Source organism: Crassostrea angulata, chromosome 5, assembly GCF_025612915.1.
Source record: "Crassostrea angulata isolate pt1a10 chromosome 5, ASM2561291v2, whole genome shotgun sequence".
In the NCBI taxonomy this organism is placed as follows: Eukaryota; Metazoa; Mollusca; class Bivalvia; order Ostreida; family Ostreidae; genus Magallana; species Magallana angulata.
In genome coordinates this window covers 47,630,275-47,649,145 of record NC_069115.1, presented here as the reverse complement: position 1 = coordinate 47,649,145, position 18,871 = coordinate 47,630,275, and the positions used below count along the sequence as shown (strand labels likewise).

General features: G+C 33.8%; 4 protein-coding genes across 5 annotated transcripts in view; all 4 read left to right on the top strand.

Annotated features, from left to right (window-relative positions):
* Positions 1–3,626, top strand: part of LOC128182691 (uncharacterized) — a 29,679-nt gene extending 26,053 nt beyond the window's left edge. Inside the window, exons 1-3 of one of the 2 annotated variants that reach the window (XM_052851409.1) lie at positions 798–922; positions 1,085–1,195; positions 3,468–3,626. In XM_052851409.1, the coding sequence (XP_052707369.1) occupies positions 800–922; positions 1,085–1,195; positions 3,468–3,581 (348 nt within the window). In that variant the 5' untranslated portion in view covers positions 798–799 and the 3' untranslated portion in view covers positions 3,582–3,626. Of the gene's footprint in view, positions 1–797; positions 923–1,084; positions 1,196–3,467 lie in introns of those variants that run through there. The other variant, XM_052851408.1, reaches the window with a different exon arrangement.
* Positions 3,627–4,429: 803 nt separating this feature from the next.
* LOC128182771 (cystatin-A-like) lies at positions 4,430–6,479 on the top strand. Its single transcript, XM_052851521.1, has 3 exons — positions 4,430–4,616; positions 5,472–5,582; positions 5,952–6,479. Exons 1-3 carry the CDS (start codon positions 4,494–4,496, stop codon positions 6,066–6,068), a joined length of 351 nt encoding a protein of 116 aa, XP_052707481.1. The 5' UTR covers positions 4,430–4,493; the 3' UTR covers positions 6,069–6,479.
* A 585-nt stretch (positions 6,480–7,064) lies between these two features.
* Positions 7,065–9,087, top strand: LOC128186370 (cystatin-A-like). Its single transcript, XM_052856172.1, has 3 exons — positions 7,065–7,224; positions 7,691–7,801; positions 8,374–9,087. Exons 1-3 carry the CDS (start codon positions 7,102–7,104, stop codon positions 8,494–8,496), a joined length of 357 nt encoding a protein of 118 aa, XP_052712132.1. The 5' UTR covers positions 7,065–7,101; the 3' UTR covers positions 8,497–9,087.
* A 128-nt stretch (positions 9,088–9,215) lies between these two features.
* LOC128186369 (uncharacterized) lies at positions 9,216–17,723 on the top strand. The gene is made up of 6 exons (XM_052856171.1): positions 9,216–9,442; positions 9,620–9,652; positions 15,567–15,887; positions 16,100–16,441; positions 16,592–16,670; positions 16,861–17,723. The coding sequence occupies exons 1-6, from the start codon at positions 9,385–9,387 to the stop codon at positions 17,489–17,491; spliced, it is 1,464 nt and encodes a 487-aa protein (XP_052712131.1). The 5' UTR covers positions 9,216–9,384; the 3' UTR covers positions 17,492–17,723.
* The last annotated feature ends 1,148 nt before the right edge of the window (positions 17,724–18,871 follow it).

Sequence of the window (18,871 nt, the reverse complement as noted above, 5' to 3'; positions counted from 1 at the left end):
TTAATCAAGATAGTTCAACAATTGGCGAAGAAAACAATATAAAAAGACTTGTCTTTGATCACGAATCGGGTTCATCCTTTTATAACAAAAAAATCTTTTATCAAATTTTCTATTAAGCTACATGTATTAAGCAGCTAAAACGACAATTGTTTAAAGATTTGGGGTGCCGGTAGGGAAGAAGAATTATGCAATGCACTCAGAATGTTTGTTATACTAAACAATCATATAAACTATCAGACAACTAAAAATTGTTAACGTCAGAAATATTTAACAGAAAACCTATGTTTTTAATGTAACATTTGCTATTTCCTCATATATTACCCTGTCACATACAAAGCTACCTTGTAACAAACTTGTTCGCTTTCATGACAAAGTAAATAACAAGTATAGTGAACATATGAATCATGAATGGGCGACCATATTTACTTTTTAACGTCACATAATATCACTTTATAGTGACTTGTTTCATAAACATTAAAACATACAATATCTTGTAAAAGGGTTTAGAAAAAATTGCGTTAGCACAAAAAGTACATGTAATACCAGTAATAGACGGTTTCATATTATTATTATTTTTATTAATTATTTATTTATTTATTTATTTTTTTTTATTTTTTTTTTTTTGTGTTTCCATTTTTTGAAACATGCCGTGAACATGACATAAGTTACGTTTTGTATGAAATTTTAGACAACAAAACAAGCGATTAACATTTCGAAACATCGCAATCAATCTTCGATTGAATTGCTTTGCGTATTTAAGTAGAAAACATTTCCTAAATTGAATCATTCAGAGAAGACCATGGGTTTGTTAAGTCTGGTTTGCTGTGTGTTGGCAGTATCGGGGGCTTTGGCACAATCCATACCAGGTGGATGGGGCGAAACAAGTCCCGTAGATCTACGGACTTTAGAAGTCGTATATTCTGTAGGTTGCAGTTTAAATATTTGGCTTTTAAAAAAAATCAACTAAAATTAATTTTTATAGGAAGAATAAAGGTGTGCAATTATAGGAAAAACGTATAATAATTCTAAAATGTTGACAATACTCCACTAATAACAGTCCATTTTAAACGTTGTTTAATTTCAGGTAAGATATGAAATAATGAGTAGGTTGTACTCCATGAACATCATACCCACCGACTTCAGACCAATACTGTACCGGGGACGGGTTGCTGCAGGGAGTGGCTACTTAGTCAAGGTACGTGTAATAAATTCTATCTGACGAGGCACTTTAGGGTTTGTGTCCTTTTGACATTTTTGTAATGTTAGCAATAAAATATACATTTTGACTACTTTAGGCAGTCATAATGCATATTTTTATTGACAATGACCAATTTTAGCAATAAAATAATCTTAATGGCCATTGGGTACTTAGAACCATTTTAACAAGAGCTTGGACTTTGTGTAGTTGTGTCAAACAGCAATGTGACATATGCCTGTCTATTTCATTGGCAGCCACTCAGTCATGGCTCTCTGAAATCAACAAGATTTGTCTGGCTTTTGAGCTAAGACTAAGCAATCGGTGCCTATTTCGCTTGAGACCGCGTCGTTTTGACGTCCTACTGAAAGTCCAAGGTCTTGTTGTTTTGAACATATTTTATTGAATAAACAAAAGGATCAGAAACAAGTTCTAACAACTTACAAGTTCCTCTCCTTAAATATAACAATAGTTGTCATGCATATGAGTATAGAACAAAAGAATATAATATTGATATACACAAAGAAATATTATTTAAATCTCAAGGATTCGTCTATAAACTTTTGTACAGAAGCAAAAATGCTTTTGTTGATATGTAAAGGAAGGTTATTGTTGCCATATAAAAGTAAATCAGTATCAATATTGACTAAATCTAACATAAACAATTGATCAAACATGTTGTTTCTCGCTCTAGAGTATTTTTTACAAGAAAAAAAGAAATGATACACATCTTCTGTTTTACCACATAAACACAACGGATTATTAATAATATTACGTTTACAAAGATCATAGTTTAATACACAGTTATGTCTCAGCTTTGTATGAATAATGTTGGTACAGCGTTTACCAAAAGAAAAATAAATAGGGGGTTTCGTAACTTTAGGCATATGTTTGCAAAACAAATTGATTGAGGTGGCTGTTCTGGCTTCTATATTTAGTGAATTCCATTGATTGACAGCATTGGGTACAAATGATTTTTTAAGTAAATCTAACCTGCACTTAGGTACATTAAACTGATCCTTGTTTCGTGTGTTGTATCGCGATATATTTTCCCTCTTATTAGGAATAATGTCACATAAATAATCAGGGAGACTCCCCATGTTAAATTTGAACATAGTTTTCATCTTGGCGATGTATCGTCTAGTTTGTAAAATTTCCCACCCTGTTTCTAAGTAAAGCGCTTCCCTTGGTACAAAAATTGGCAACCCAGTGACAATTCGTGCAGCACACAATTGAACCTTTTCAAGTTTGTCTGCATCATGCACAGAACAGCCATCCCACACAATCGAAGCATATTCAAGGGTAGGTCTAATGAATGAAATGTATAATTTAGAGAGATGCTCTCTACCCAATTTATACTTAAGTTTTTTTAAGAGTCCTAATTTTTTGTATGCAGAGTTTACAATACCATCAATGTATTCAGACCAGCTGAGATTTTGCGATAATAAAAGTCCTAAATGGCGATGGGTCGAGACAAACTCTAGTCTATCGCCTTCAAAAAATAATTTAGGTAAAACAGAGTTATGCTTCTTAGTAAAAAAAACAACCTTAGTTTTTGATGAATTGAATTTAAGAAGCCACTTTTTGGACCACGATTCCAAAATTTTTAAATCATGATTTAAAATATATTCAATGTTAAGTATGTTGTTTGAAGAGTATTGAAGCGAACTGTCATCAGCAAATAATCTACACAATGATAACATATTAACCGCCACATCATTGACATATATCAAAAATAAAAGAGGTCCTAATACAGATCCCTGGGGTACACCTGCTGAAATTTCTGATGTGCTTGACAAAAGATCTTTATACATAACTTTTTGGGACCTTTGACTTAAGTAAAGGTCTTGTTAAAATGGTTCTATAATTTTAGCATCAGAATATGCATTATGACTACTTTCAGTAGTCATTATTATGGTGGCATATTTTTGCCCCCTACATGCAAGATAAATAATGTCAACATGCAAGAAAATTATCTCAACATGCAACATAATTATGTCTACATGACATATTTTGTCTTGCATGTAGGGGACAGAAGTATGCCACCATATATATGCATATTTTCATTGATAAATTAAAATACATGTATGTCAAAAGGACACTCAAGTGTCCAAAACTAAGATTATATACTATGAAAATTAAATTAAATATGAAATAATGAAAAAATATCCAAACCAGAATTACAAATCTTAATTGATTTAAGATCTTAATTGAAAAGCAATCATACATTTTCTCAAAATAATTAACAAACTGTTGCTATTTTTGTTACTAGATACACATTGGCTTTGGACGATTTATTCACGCCAATCTTTTCGACCATTTAAACGGACCGGTCGAGATATTGGACATCGAGGTCGGCAAAACATATTATGATCCCCTTGAGTGAACCAATGTACATATAAGGAGGACCAGTCTATCATTTCTGTATCACAACCTTGCTGCTGTTGCTGACTATTGTCAATAAAAACAGAAAAAAGTCATGTGTTAATGATTTCTATGAACACTTTATTATTCTATGAAGCGAATTAATGATGGAATGTAAAATTTAAATCGCAGGCATTCAAATACTAAATCTAAAATATTTTTTTTTTAATTCCATATACATGAACTTTATAAAAAAAAGTACTTCGATGGCAATAATAGCGCTTCTTAAATATGCATGTTATAGTATATCAGTTTTTGTTTTGATCATCAAATATATATATATATTAATTTAATGCGAAAAAATGATTGGTTGAAAAAACGGTACGGTATATAGTAAAGATTATGTTTAACAGTATTTAAGACGGCTCCTTCTATATATTCCCCGAGTATACTTAAACACCGATTTCGGCCCAACTGAGATTCGCCCTAAAATATATGTGGTTTCAATAATAAATGTATTGGGTTGTTTGGAGGGGGTGCAAATTTACTAGTAGAACGATTACATGATAAACTTTTATAAGGATTGATGGATTTACAAGTATGAACCACATATGTAGTTATGTAAATGTATGGTAAAAATCTATGGACAATACTGTTGGGCTGTGTACTTGTAGTGGCGAATTTTCGAAAAACCATGTTTTTCACTTCAAGACTAAATGCACCAAAGTATTTTTAAAGATAAATTGCTAAAAACAAAAACATGCAAACGTGACTGCATGACGGGCGTGCGGTTTTGGGTTGTTGTTTTTATTTTAAATAAAACAATTAACATTTTGCAAATTAAGCGTAATGAGACGTTTTTTGTTTTGCGCAATTTTGTATAAAAGAAGGAAACATTTAAAAGAACATTGCATACATCGCTGCTGCCTACATTATGTCTTTGGTTACGTTCGTGTGCTGTGTAATAGCGGTGTCGGGGGCATTCGCTCAGCTGATACCCGGCGGATGGACCGAAACCAGACCTATTGACCCTTACCCCAAGCAAGTCGTATTATCTGTATGTTAACATTTTTAATTTATAATCAATGTAACCACATATGAGACATTTTTATGTTAAAATTGTTTAGAATAGGTTTTCAATGTGATTTATATAAGTATTGAATTTTATTGCTGTACATATACTAAAAACATCATTTTTTAACTAAAGCGTCAATGGAATTTATTAAAAAACGTAGCAGGAGGAAAAAATAAGTATACTGGGGTGCGACCAGTTCTCGCCGAGTACCATTTCTCGCCAGTACATTGTGACGTCATTTTTCGTCTATAATTTTATGTGTTGATAAAATGACGTCACAGTGTACTGGCGAGAAATGGTACTCGGCGAGAACTGGTCGCACGCCAGTATAGTAATTAAACAAACAAAATTGTCCTGTATTGCATCCAAGTATTTCTTGTGAGCATTCGACTTAAATGTACTATAGTACATGATATTATATTAATAGTGCCTGTTTGGGAGGGTAACAGTTGAAATTGACACCCCGAGAAAACCATTGTCAACCGACACGAAGCGGAGGTTGACAATGGTTTTCGAGGGGTGTCAATTTCAACTGTTATCCTCCCAAACAGGCACTATTTATTTTGATATACTGAATGTCTTAATTTTAAAGAAAACTCAACTGCTTTTACATAGAAAAAATGTGAATTCAACGGCGAACCGTACGCGCATAATTTTCGCGCATGTAACAATTTTTAATGTTACCCGTTGCTAAGTGCGTTGCTAACGCTGAGGGTAATAGAAAAAAATTATGAACTGCGTCTAAACCAATCAGATTTCAGTATTTAACATGAAAGTATAACAACATATTTTGTTTTACATGTGTACAATACATGTACACATATATCAATACTTCAGTTGAAGAGCGACATTGTGAGTAGACTGAACTCAATGTACATCACTGTAAACGAATTCCAACCATTGCTGTACCGGTCAAGAGCGGCTGTGGGGACTTTCTACCAGGTCAAGGTATGTATACCTTAGGTCTCATATACTATATAAACACTGTTCATAAAGTTAAAATATGCTTTTATAAAATTCGTGCCTGTTTTATAAGTATATATATGTAGACGTTCTGAATGTAATGGCATGAAACTTTTTTTATTAATCATTTATTAAGCATAAGACACAATAAAAAAATGTATATGGTAATACATCTTTACAAAAAAGCAAAGATAAAAGAGCAGACCAAAGACAAGCAATAACAAATTGAAAGCTCATATTAAGCATTTTGTAATGTTTTAACTAGATATATGTAAATTGCAATCCAAAATTCTTTTGTTTAAATTAGATACATTATATTTCATTTTAACCATTTTGTCCCGATATTATTTGCAGATACGTATTGGCTATGGACGCTATATTCACGTCACAATATACCGACATTTCTCCGGAACTCCGACCGAGGTACAGGACATACAGACCGGGAAAACTCTGGCGGACCCCCTGACATAGACAGGGGACGGCGACTCTGAAACTATTACAGCTTATAAGAATTGTTTTATTATTGTTTTGTAATAAAATTATGATTATCATACAGAATTTGTTTTTGGTAATGTGTTTCTTACAACCAGTATAAATTCAATATGTAATGCGTTTTAACGAACTCTTTTGTTTGCATTCAATGTAAAAATGTTCAAATCGAATTTTTTAATGCAATAAAATTTATCATAAGTTAGTATTTGTATAATTTTTTAATCATGAAATTTATAAATGTCGTACATGATTTATATAATTCATGTTCTCAAGTAAGTTCGACTTGTGACCTTCAATGGGCAACATCTTGGTTTCCGGGTCATCGCTCAAATATTTCAAGATACCATTCAGAATATTAAGAGGCGCTGAGTAACATTTTTAAAGTGACAAGATGACTCAAAAAGATAGTTTTCCTTTTAATTATGACAAGTTAAATGCAAATAATAAGAAATATACAAAAGTTGATCATACTGGAAGTTCCACGCATTTTAAGTCATTACATGTCTGTTTACAAGCCATCCGTAATTCCACAAGTACATGTACACTATACGAGTTGTTTTGGACATAAATTCGAGTGTCACGTGATTGTGATTTCTGTCTATTGTTATATTGTTTTCGGTATAAGTGAATTTGAAATTTAATGTAAAAATTTCATTAAGTTTTCATTATAGCTGTAACTAATTTTCAATTTTTATTCTCAAGGGCGCACGAATACATGCCGTCATTGTCACACTCTTACAATAAGACGTTAGTCACGGAATGTGTAATCTGCATTACATAAAAAGTATACGCTTCATGTTATTTGTTTTTAGGTTTAACTAAAATTTGCTTATAATGAAAATATGAATTAGTAATATTAATATTAATTATATGCAAATCTGATTTTTTTCACGTTCGCATCATTTTAACAAATGATGACTTGCAAATAAAAAACGGCTTTTAAGATGAAAAATTGTGTTTAAACGTTGTGTTAAAGGCAGTCACTGCGAGTGTTACGGGCGTATTTCTAACAATGACACGGATAACCTTGTTTCTGTGTATAGTAGCGGTAACGGGAGGGTTGGCGCAGTTGATTCCGGGAGGATATACAGAGACCAGGAAAGTCGACCGCCAGACAAGGAAGATTGTTATTACTGTAAGTTAATTATCTTAACATTATCTGAAAATTGTTACCAGTCATTTTTAATTAAATACAGAATGATGCATTTCTAAGGAAAATATTGCAAATGTTCGCAATACTCAATATTTAGACACATTTCATAAAATCAAATTGTATTCTATATACATATTGTAGTAATCAATTCAATTTTTTTCTATTGAAATGTGTGATATTTAGTCGAGTCCAAACGTACTTTATGTTGCAACCAGTGCGGGTTTTATTTGTTTGTCTGTATTTTTTTTTTTTTTTTTTGCTTTTTTTTTTGTTTTGGTTTGTTTGTTTGTTTGTTTTGGTCAAGTACGTAGCATTTCTAGATATACCCGACATAATACTCAATTTACTATTAACAAGTACATATATATCATATATCATTCATATCTATATCTGATATAAAACTTGCATGTCCTCTATTTGTTTGACGCGTCTCCTACACTTTCTGAAGGTGAAGAGAGACATCGTGAGCTGGTTGGGGGATAAGTACATCCGGATCGGAGAGTTCAAGCCCCTCCTCTACAGATCACAGGTAGTGGCGGGAACCAACTATCTAGTCAAGGTGAGTACAACTTTTATATACTTTTAAAATAGTCAAAATCACAACGAGGATTTATATAAGGAATAAGAAATCATTCTTTGAGTATTATGAGGTGATAATTTCGGTCGGGGCGTGATCAAATCTAATAAAGCCCGAAGGGCGAAGGGCTTTATGATAGATTTGATCACGCCTCGACCGAAATTATCACCGCATAATATTCATAGAATGATTCCTTATTACTTATATTTATATAATTTTAAGCCATCATAAGATTAAATATATACATATAAATTAGCAAACCCCGCTGGCGCCTCAATTTGGCGTAATTTGTATTATGGGTTTTATAGTACAAAATCGATACGTATAGTGTTATCACAGGCAAAGACACTGGAAAATGTAAATATACAAGTCTAAATCAAGCGAATTCAAAATTCTTTACAGTCAAGCAGGTTTATACTGAAGATATTTTATTGATATGATATCGTTTGTAACTGGGTTGAAAAAGAACCGTGGTAAAGTCGCGTATTTTCTTATTTAAAAATTTTCTGCAATGCTGTAGACTTTCTGAATTCTTTCTAATTTCCCCTCCGCAGATAAGTATCGGCTATGGGCGTTATATCCATGTCATCATTTACCAACATTTCTCCGGTAATCCAACCCAAGTAACGGGGATCCAGACAGGAAAAACTTTGGCGGATCCACTAGAAACCTTCTAACTCAAAGGAATAACATTGGCGGATCCACTGAAAACCTTCTAACGCAACGGGAAAACATTGGCAGATCCACTAGAAACCTTCTCACTTATAGGGAAAAACTCGGCGGATCATTGGCGGATCCACTGCGATATATTCTTACTGACAGCTAAAAACTTTCAGAGAACCTCATGGGATTCACTTTTAACCATCTAGAGTATAATGAGAAATGTATTCGACCAAAAATCATTGAGTAATTAACATGAAAATACATATTACTGATTTAAAAAAAAATGTTCTCTTTTTCTTCGAATGTCCTTACATTATTTAATAAACGTAATTGGCAAAACATAAAATAAACAAAATATAAACAAAAAGGTTGCTTTCATTTGTGTATAATATTTTATTACAAAATCTGATTTCATTTTCAAACTAGACAAGGTTGCAACATATAAAATTGAAACCGCACACATCATAATATAAATCACAAAATTGTTTGCCTTTTTTATTTTCGTCAAAAAAAACCCATGTTACAATGATGACTTCGCCATGTACAATGTAACGAATTTAGGCGATTACGCAATAAGCACTTATGAGGCCGTGTTATACCGATGTTTTACCGTAATAACACCTTGTTTCACACTGTCAGTAACGTGAGAGGGTGTTTCCCAAACAATAAAGACATAAAACGGTCATCATTGGGGATCGCGTCGTCCCGTGGAGCCATAATCGAGTGTGTAAATGCTTAGTTAGTGGAATGATCTCTGCTCGTTTTCATCTTCACAGAGAATATAATGTCTGTGTCGTGGCCCCATGATTGTTTCGTTAATTACATGTCCCCTCTTCCGGGGCTCGTGCAGGTATTTTTCATTTACCTGTTCAATTCCGTATATTGCTGGCCACGGATGAAAAATGAGGAGAATTTTGCCCTTTCTTGGATATCTGTGTATATTTCTATATACAGCATGGGGTACGTTTTTTGGATATATATACCAACTTTTTGTAAAGGAAATGTCATGCATTAAATTGCACACCTCAAAGTAATTAACCTTTCAATAACTATAATTTATTTTTAAATGAGTCATCTTGAAACATTTCGAAAATTTAAGCATTCATTCTTTATAAGTTTTTTGTTTCTTTTCTTTAGCACAAAAATTATGCGGATCCAGCTTCATGAATAGTGAGTATGATTTTTGCTTTTGTGTGTGTTTTAACCTAGGGTCTAGCGATTTTAGATCCAGTATTGTTTGTTTTCGTTTTTTAATGATTCAAGTTACAAAAACTTCTGATATAAAATACTGTTGCATATCTTCGGATTTTTATTGGATATAAAATATAAACGCTTATGTACATGTTTCCCGTATTTGAATAACCGTTACATGTATATATATTATATTCTCTGTACACTTTTTGACGATTCTTCTTCATGTATATATATTTAAAAGTTTGAAAATATGTGTACAGTGCAATACCACATACATGTACATGGTCATTATATTGGATCCGGATTTGATGAATCTTCCTTCCTGAATCAACTTTTTATTTTATATAAAATATTTGCAGTTCATCATAAGGAGATTTTTAAGGTCTTCCGTTTTCAACGGAAGACCTTGTACTGATTCTGTTGGTAATTCTTTTTATTCTTTTTTTTCTTCTAGACGTTTTTTAAAACTCAAATATCTTGCTTGTTTGTTGTCCTATAAAGTTCAAATTTGCAGAGCTTATTGGTAGTTACTATTTCTCAATATCTTTGGAAAATCGTTGATATCGACACTTCCGGTACCGAGTTATTCCCCTTTTCCCCCAAAATATAGGCATTCTTGTGCACGCAAAGGCTCTGAAACCGCTCACAGCCTGTGTTACAAAGTCACAAATCTTCAAAATAGAGAGTTTGAACGTTGTCCTCCGAGTTTTGTTTTTACAATTTTCCTCCTTTAAAGTTTCAAAAAATTGATTTGAATTTGTGTTTCAAAAAATGCTGATTTTTTGTTGTGTTTTTGTTATGTAGCTCTTTAGTTTAAAATTTTCTCTAAACACATATAGAACAAAATATGTGCAAAATGTCAAGGGCTTTCACCTGACACCATTGAAAAAGGGCTGGCCCCTTAAATTAGGGGTCTAGAGCACTTAAAAGTCTTCGCTTTATAACTCAAAAATGGTTAATATTTCGCTATAGCTGTCGATAGAAAAGTTGTTCATTATTGTGTTATCAATGTCGTTACAAAACTATTTTGTACCGGTAATGCGTATTATGAGTGTAAAAAGCTTGTCTTGTTAACATGTACCTGTATTCATTTGGCAAGTAAGCGAATCGTCTTCGTGCGAATAACGTACATATATTAACAGCTGAAAGTGTTCCAGCATATACGGGATGCTTTGATTCATTTGAAAAAGTGTCTAAAAAGTATACGTGTACATGTTTTTCTTACAGCCTTTTTTTTTGGAGTAACCTCTGTTTAGGTCCTATAGTGGACAACCGTTAAGAAAAACAAAAACGAGAAAATATAAACGTTCTTTTTCTTATCTAGTGGGATACATAAACTAGATTTTAAAAAAAAATAACTTCCATGAAATGGATTTGAGTCATTTTACTGCAAGCATTTCAAATCGACCTAAATTCTTAGTTGCGTGCGTCATTACATAACCCATCTCGCCCGCGGCCGAGAAATTCGATCGCCAAGGTCGCGGCTGGACTACCTAGCGGTCAGCTGTTATCTAATACACAAGAATCGCGTCTGTCATATGTGATTTTACTTAGCAGCAAACACAAGAATCGTACACAATGACATTAAAGCTTACTCTTCTTAATTTGAAATAAACGATAGATTAAGAAATCGTTCTGTTTAATCATAAACTCGAACTGAAGCAGTATCAGACAGATAGATCAACTGTGGGATTAAAGGGGAAAAAAACTTATATTAATTAGAGTTTATTCATCATACTGCAAACATTGTAAATCTTCCTGGGTTCTGAGCTTTTTATGTGTGTTTTAACTTTACGTAAGTAATATGATCCCTCATCCGATCCGCGGCCGAGGAAATCGGTCGCGGCTGCACTACCTAGAGGTCAGCGGTTATCTAATAACAAGATATATATACAAGAACTGTTTCAATTTTATGTTCTTTTTGTTCACCTTCAATTTATTGAATGAAACATTAGAATGTGAATTTAGAAGCCCCTCTAAAAATTGATAAAAGCAATATTGTTCCAAATCAGAAACATCATCAGACATAAATCAATAGTGAATTTGTAATTCTAAAATGTTCTAAAAACTATACATGTACTAATAATGTTATAGATAAACAACGAAAAACCACAAAGATTAAACCTTCAAATGATCACCCCTAGAACATAGCCAAGGAGATCCCGCGCGAGTGGACAAGTTATCCGCGGTAGCTCGTGTTCTTCTGCATGTACTTGATCACACGTGCATGTTTATTGATATTTTGTACGATTCCAACTATTTGTTTATTCGAGATTTTGACCGGTACATGTAAGATTGACTTGTGTTTCAATTTAAGATTTTTTTTATTTACCCACGAATATTTCCGCTAGATACTGCTGAGAGGTTTTATAGATATCGTAGAAAGTAGTTGACGTCTTCATAAGGTTGCACATAAAATGAAAGAGGAGAGAGAGAGAGCGCGCTCAAAATTGGAAGCATTATTTAGCCGAATTAAGAAAATGAAACAGTCTCCAAGCGTTCAAGGCAGGATAAAAAAAATCAAATATCAAATTAACACATGCGGTAGAGGCATTTGCAACTTCTCTGGCCTTTCTGGCAAGTTTGGAAAAACACCTCGAATGTATTAACATCACCGGATGTTAGAATATTATACAAAATGGAGTCGCTTCCCATTAAAATAAGTATCGGCAAGAAGTTTTGTATGTCGTTTCTGTGTTATATTTTAGTGTATATTGATACCTTTAATGAAATATAGCTCACATCTCAACAGATCATAAAATGTGTTGTAATTATATCAAGTTTTAAAAAAAGGGGGGTCGTCATGGACGCCTAGGTAATACATTCGAAGTGTTTTTCCGAGCTTGCCAGAAAGGCCCGAGAAGTTGCGATTGGCGGTAGAGGCTGACACGATAGCTATAGAATTGAGGGATTTAGTGATTATTTTTAGAATGTTCACATGAGTTTTTAAACAAGATTTGTTTAGATTTTATCGGTTTCATGATCACAGTGCAAGGGATTTTTTTTTTTTCAAAATGTGGCGAAGACCCATTTTTGGCGACTGCTTAACATGTGTACATTTTTCTCCTCAATGTATGTCACCTTCCCATCCGTGTGTTTATTCGGTCAGTCTATGCTAAGTCAAATGAATCCGCTCCACGTGCGACCGAAAATCTCGTGTCGCGTCAGCGCACATAGCCTAGAGTATTGCCCCTGGGCTGCAGATCAGCAATTGATAAATAATTAAGTAACATTTGGAAGGATGTTTTCAATGCAGCGGTCAATTGTTAAACAATAAGTGTTTAAATATTCGATGTCAATCAACCTCACATTAAAGGTGCGATATCGTAATCTGAGAATGTGGCTAAAAAATTAACCTGTTGAACACGCTAAACTTCTATAGTTATGAACAGAATAAAATATATATTATCAGAGACTTAAATAACTTAAAAAGTTATTTATGTCTCTGGTTTTATAAGTTAACAGTTTTAAGTCAAATATTAAATAAAATTTGTTCTCAGGATTAGAAGTAATGATATACGACTACATTAAGCAATAAAGTCGGTCGATCGTCATTAAATCATCAGAGTACTGCAAGTGTCGACAGTTTCTTATTTCTTTGAAATATTTGTAGTAGTTCAATTGACTTGCAGACTATAATATAGCGACTTTTCTGCCTCCCAAAAATGTATGCATTTAATTGCGATAGATATTTGTTCTTGGGGATTTTACTTATTGTTATATGCACATTGATAAAAAAAATCATTGAAGTTGTGTAATATGAGGTTGTAATGCAGATTAAAACTCAGCTGAATATTTTATTTTTAATCTAGCTTGTCAAAATGGGAGATTGTTAACTTGTAGCTTGTTAACTCTGAAAAAGTCTAGAACAGAAGAAATAAAGTCTTTATAGCTTTCGCTACATCTTCTTATTTATGTGTACGCGTACATAAAGCTATTTTAGATTTTTTTTACTGTATAAAAAAGTGTTGTTTTTCCTAACCTTAAATTTAAATCTATAGAAATTCAATATCTACATGTAACATCTCAATAGCTTTGATAGCTTATTACCGCTTGGAAATCATTTAGTGATGCAAATTGACAAATGCCCATGAAAAGACATTATTGGACCCCAAGGGTTTCTTATCCTTTCCGACGATGATGAGAAGAACTCAAATGTGCATACAAATCATACATTTACATGTATATTTATATGTGATATGATAGAAATAATTGAAAAATATAGGTCTTTTTTGTGCCGCACAAAACGGGCGAAAACGATTTTTAAACCCCACGAAAAAAAATTGAGGGGGGGGGGGTTAAATAAAAATCACCTTGTCCGTCCGTATGTCGTGTCCGGTCTATATCTTTCTAATGGAGAAACATTGGAAGTGTTCTTACTTCATACAAATAATACTCTTTAACTGACGAAGCTTCATGACCTAAACCCAAGGTCATTTGGACAAAGTAAAGGTCACTGGCAGGAAAAGTGCAAAATTTGATTCCGGTCCACTTTGGAATTTCTTACTTCACACAAAGATTGCTTATGACCTGAGGGTGTGTAATGATTTGTTCCTAAGTCATTTAAGGAGAAACATTGGGAGTTTCTATTTCATGTAAAGATTCCTGATGACCGATGATGTGTCATGAACTTGACCCAGGGTCAGTTGCGCAAGTTCAAAGTCATATTAAACATGTGTCATATCTTGTATTAATGGAAATGAGTAAAAGCTAGAGTTTGTCATAAAGATTACTTGTGACCTGTAAATATACCCTGCCTTGTCTGACTCACTTATTAAAGAAAACGAACCATCCATTATTCTCTAATAGAGAAATACGTGAGTAATGACTTCTTTCTTAGCGGGGATATCATTTGTGAGCTTGCTAACAGTACCTTTTAGATGGTCCAGTGGGAGCAATGCCCCCTTTCTCTCAACCAAAATTTCCCTTAAGTTAACGCTTAGAAAATTGATTTTTGGGTCATTTCCCCCACCGCCACATCCACACTTTTATTATAATTAAATTAATTATATACATGTACATAAATGATGTACTTTTTAAAGTTATCCTAAACTTGAAGTAAGTTAAAGGAAGAACTTGCCTGGTATGAAAATAATACTTTGAAATTGAGTCTCGTTTTCGATTTCTTGAACTTACTATTATCATATTGATAATCCAGTATAATTAAAAACCATTTCCCTTCTCCTTACACTCGCCAGGTTCTGATAGACCTGTATCAATAACAGACTATACCCACTTGACCTCCACATTTGCATACAAATTAAATAAACACCTACTTAGCAAAGATATGCCTTTATCTGTTTAATGAGTAGTGCAATACGCAATCTAGAGGTTACATAGAAAACAGGTATGAATTAATTTTTTTTGTCTCCATTTGAAGAGTTCCAATCAATTTTCTAAAGCTCTAATTCGTAAGAAGAAATTGTCATGTAAAGATGACCTTTTATCAATACAGGGTCTGTCAGGCTCTGACAAGTGTCAGGAGAAGGAGGTATTTTAATGAGACTGATGGACAATCCTTTCGCGACACGAAGTTGCGACGGAAGACCTACTCGTTGCTTTGCAACGAGCTCGGCTCTAGTTTTTTATCTTTTTCGGATTATTGTGAAATAAGAATATTAAACAAAAATATATTACATTAACAAGTTTCACAAGCAAAATCAGATTTGAATACAAAATTCAATCTAGGACCGAGCATTTTTCAATGAAAAAGGGTTATAGATATTGCAAATCTTTACAGCTATCGTACAATTACAATGTATGTGGTTAGTTGTGCTGAATGCTTCGTTAACTACAGATTTTTACATACATCCATATCAATGTCTGTTGACTGAGTAAATAGAAAACAAGTTCTGATGCAATGCTTGAAATGTCTTCTTTTTTCTTCTAGCTTCACAGATGTGTGTTTCTGGACATATTTCCGGTGACAGTGTCATGTTTGATTTTGCTCCATTCGAATCCGCCGGGACGCCATCTTGTAGCTGCACTATTTACATCGTCGCCGGAAGTCGCTTGGAGTTTAATTACGTCTACTCCCCGGGATATTACGGATGTGGTTCCGCTATTACAATAAGTCACCAGACGACGTCCACCATCCAGTGTCTGCAGGGCGCAGAATCACTGTCCGTGACGCCTGGAGATTCCGTCACGGTTCAAATAACCCGGGAAAGGGATGCGTTTGATTCCAAATACTGCTATTTGCTGCGTGCTTGTAAGTTACCTCGCTAATCTTAAAATTAGTGAAAATCAACTGATTGTTCCTATTTTTATTAATTAAAAAATATTTTTTGATATTTATAAATGATAAACATATTATTTGAATTGTTGTGATAGACACACAAATAAGGATAAAATAACAAATTGGGAATTACAGACCCAAAAACATCTTTGTATTTAATTTAAAGATTTGTGTTCTGCTTTCAGATCAGATGAATGATCTTGACAGAGTTCCTGGTTCCATGATAGTAGTGTGCAGCCAGCCACAGCAATCTTCTACCACATCTGTCACCACCAATATCACCACCATCACCACACCTAACAACCAACTAAGTACCACAAACGCTACCATTACCAGCACTAATGCTGTCAGTTCAACACAGGCGTACATTTCTACCACTGAATTGAATTCACTTCCTCTGACAAGTGTCAGTGAATTCGCCAGCACAGTATTTATCACTGGGTCAGCGACGACGGTAAACAACGACACTGTGACGGTCAGACAGGAAACGGAACACTCGGAGAACCGTGGCCTCGCCCATTTTCCCTGTACGTGGGTTTCATATATCATTATAGTTTAATAATCATTAGATAAATAACAATAAGAACTGATACTAATAGTTGCATTTAAATCAGGTCATGCAAAAAATCGTGTACCGTAAAATATTGTTTATATAAATGTCCAATTTTTTTTTTCAGGGGAGATAATTACACCACTAAGTATCATTATCTTCATCCTCATTGTCGTCGCTATCATCATCTTCAAGGTCAGAAGAAGGTCAGTTTGACATACTGTATTTTAGGGTGAAAATATAATAAAGTATAAATATCAATAGGTAAATATTGCTTTTCATTCGTTGATATTTAAATTACAATGTTGAGTAAAAGTATCTGTCACCTTGCACGAATTCTTCCTAATAATTTAGACATCGTGATAACTATTATTTTTTACTGATCTGTGTTTTCAGGCGGTACCTTAAGTCCACGTACAAACCAGCAGAAACAAGGACCACAAGTTGGGCCTTCAACCAGCCCTCGCTGAGTGTAACCACCCCCAAGACACCCCAAAGCTTGAAGCCACGAATTGAGAAAACAGATAGTGGTGTGTATTCAACGTTAGGAGAAAACGACAAACGTTCCACGGAATCAGTTCACAAAGCGGTGGAGAAATACTACAAAGAAGTGAGTATAGACGAAGCCATTGTAAAATCCGAGGCCCGGAAACTACGACGACAAGAAGAGGCGAAGGAGGAGGAAGAGGAACAGGGCTTGGATAATGCGGGGTTTGTGGGAGATGAAACAATTCACGAGAATTCTTCGCAGAATATATCGTCTGCTGGGTCCTCGCAGAGTGACATCACTACCTTTATCAGTAAAATCTGCGCGACGGATACAGAGAACCAGAACTTTTTCCTGGATTATAAGGACAGAGACGCGAGTAAGGAGGATACATCTGTGAAAGTTGTGAATGAAGAGGTACTGTCCTCACCTTGTGTTGTGAACGAACAAACTTCATTTGTGTCAGAGAAACAAGAAACCCCGACGTCACTTCCTATAGACACGGGGTATGTCATCATTGACGTGTTAGCTGATATTTAGCTAAATAACGCTTTGTATGCTAATATTTAGCTATGATATCATATATACTCAAATATTCTTTGGAATTCTGACAAGTGTGGAAAAAAAATCCTCAATTTAACTACATAATTGCACTAGTAATCAACTTTGAAAGAAAAAGTTTGACATACATTATCAACGATGATCTTATGTGATTTAATATATATTGCATCGAAATCATATAAACTCTAAATGAAATAAATAAGAAAGATAACTGTTTCTTCATTTACTTTTGCGATATTTATTTATTTTTTGTTCTAAGTCTTCAAATGACACCAGTTTCCAGGAGTTGTTTTCTCTCAATTTATTTTTTCGTTTTGAAAAAAAGTCCACTGTGCATGATATAAAGATCAAAAGATATTTTTCAAACATGGAGAACAAGTGCCGTGGTGTAAGAAAACAAATTGTACAAATTCCAGAGTTTGTAAAGAACAATGTCAGCGGGGACAGGAAGAGGGATTGTGGCAATAACAAGGGATCGAAGATTTAAAATTGTTTGAAAAAGTGTCACGCCATATGGTTAAGTTAGGTTAGTATTTCTCTGTTCAGAATAAAGATTTTAATCTTGATATTGCTAATAAAAGCAATGCTTATTTCCCCGGTCTTCATGTTGAACTGATCAGAGATGTTAAGACTGGGATCAATAACGATTTTAGATATCGATCTGTACCGAAACGAACGTTGTCAGTGGTTTGGACTATGTATGTAAGTGTTAATTGTGAAGTTAAAGGTTTGATCTGCAAATGATTTACTATTTTGATGTTTGTTTTGCAGTTGTTCAAATACATGTATATGTACCTAATCAACTTACAACAATAAGAGGTTGGGTTATCAAACCCTCTCGACAGAATACATGTATTTGTTTTTCGATTCCTAGAGTAGATAATTACTTAAGACATATAGAACTTCATTGAAATGGGCGGGAATTATTTTGAAGCAACGGTGTGCATAATTACCTAAACCCTACGATACCTGTTTAGATCAGTTTTCTATTAGATTCCTTACGGTATTTTTGAAATTTGAAATTCCTTACGGTAAATTTGAAATTTTAAATTTTTAAACGAAATATTACACACTATTTTGTTGCTTAAAATTCGTATTTTAAGTCATTTGTCAAATCTGTGCAACGTTTCCATCACAAACCCGCAAAGAAAAAGGTGCAGTTTAGCAATTCTATGATAAGTTTACCAAATCTCTTTATTACGACTGGGTTTGAGAATTTCATTCAACCAAAAAGGTAAATATTGCCTTTCGTGTGATATTGAAATAACGATAGACTATGCAAGCAAATGTATAGAATATAAATATTACTTTGCGTTGCTACCAATCATCAACTTCTCACCCAAGGGATATCCGTTGGGG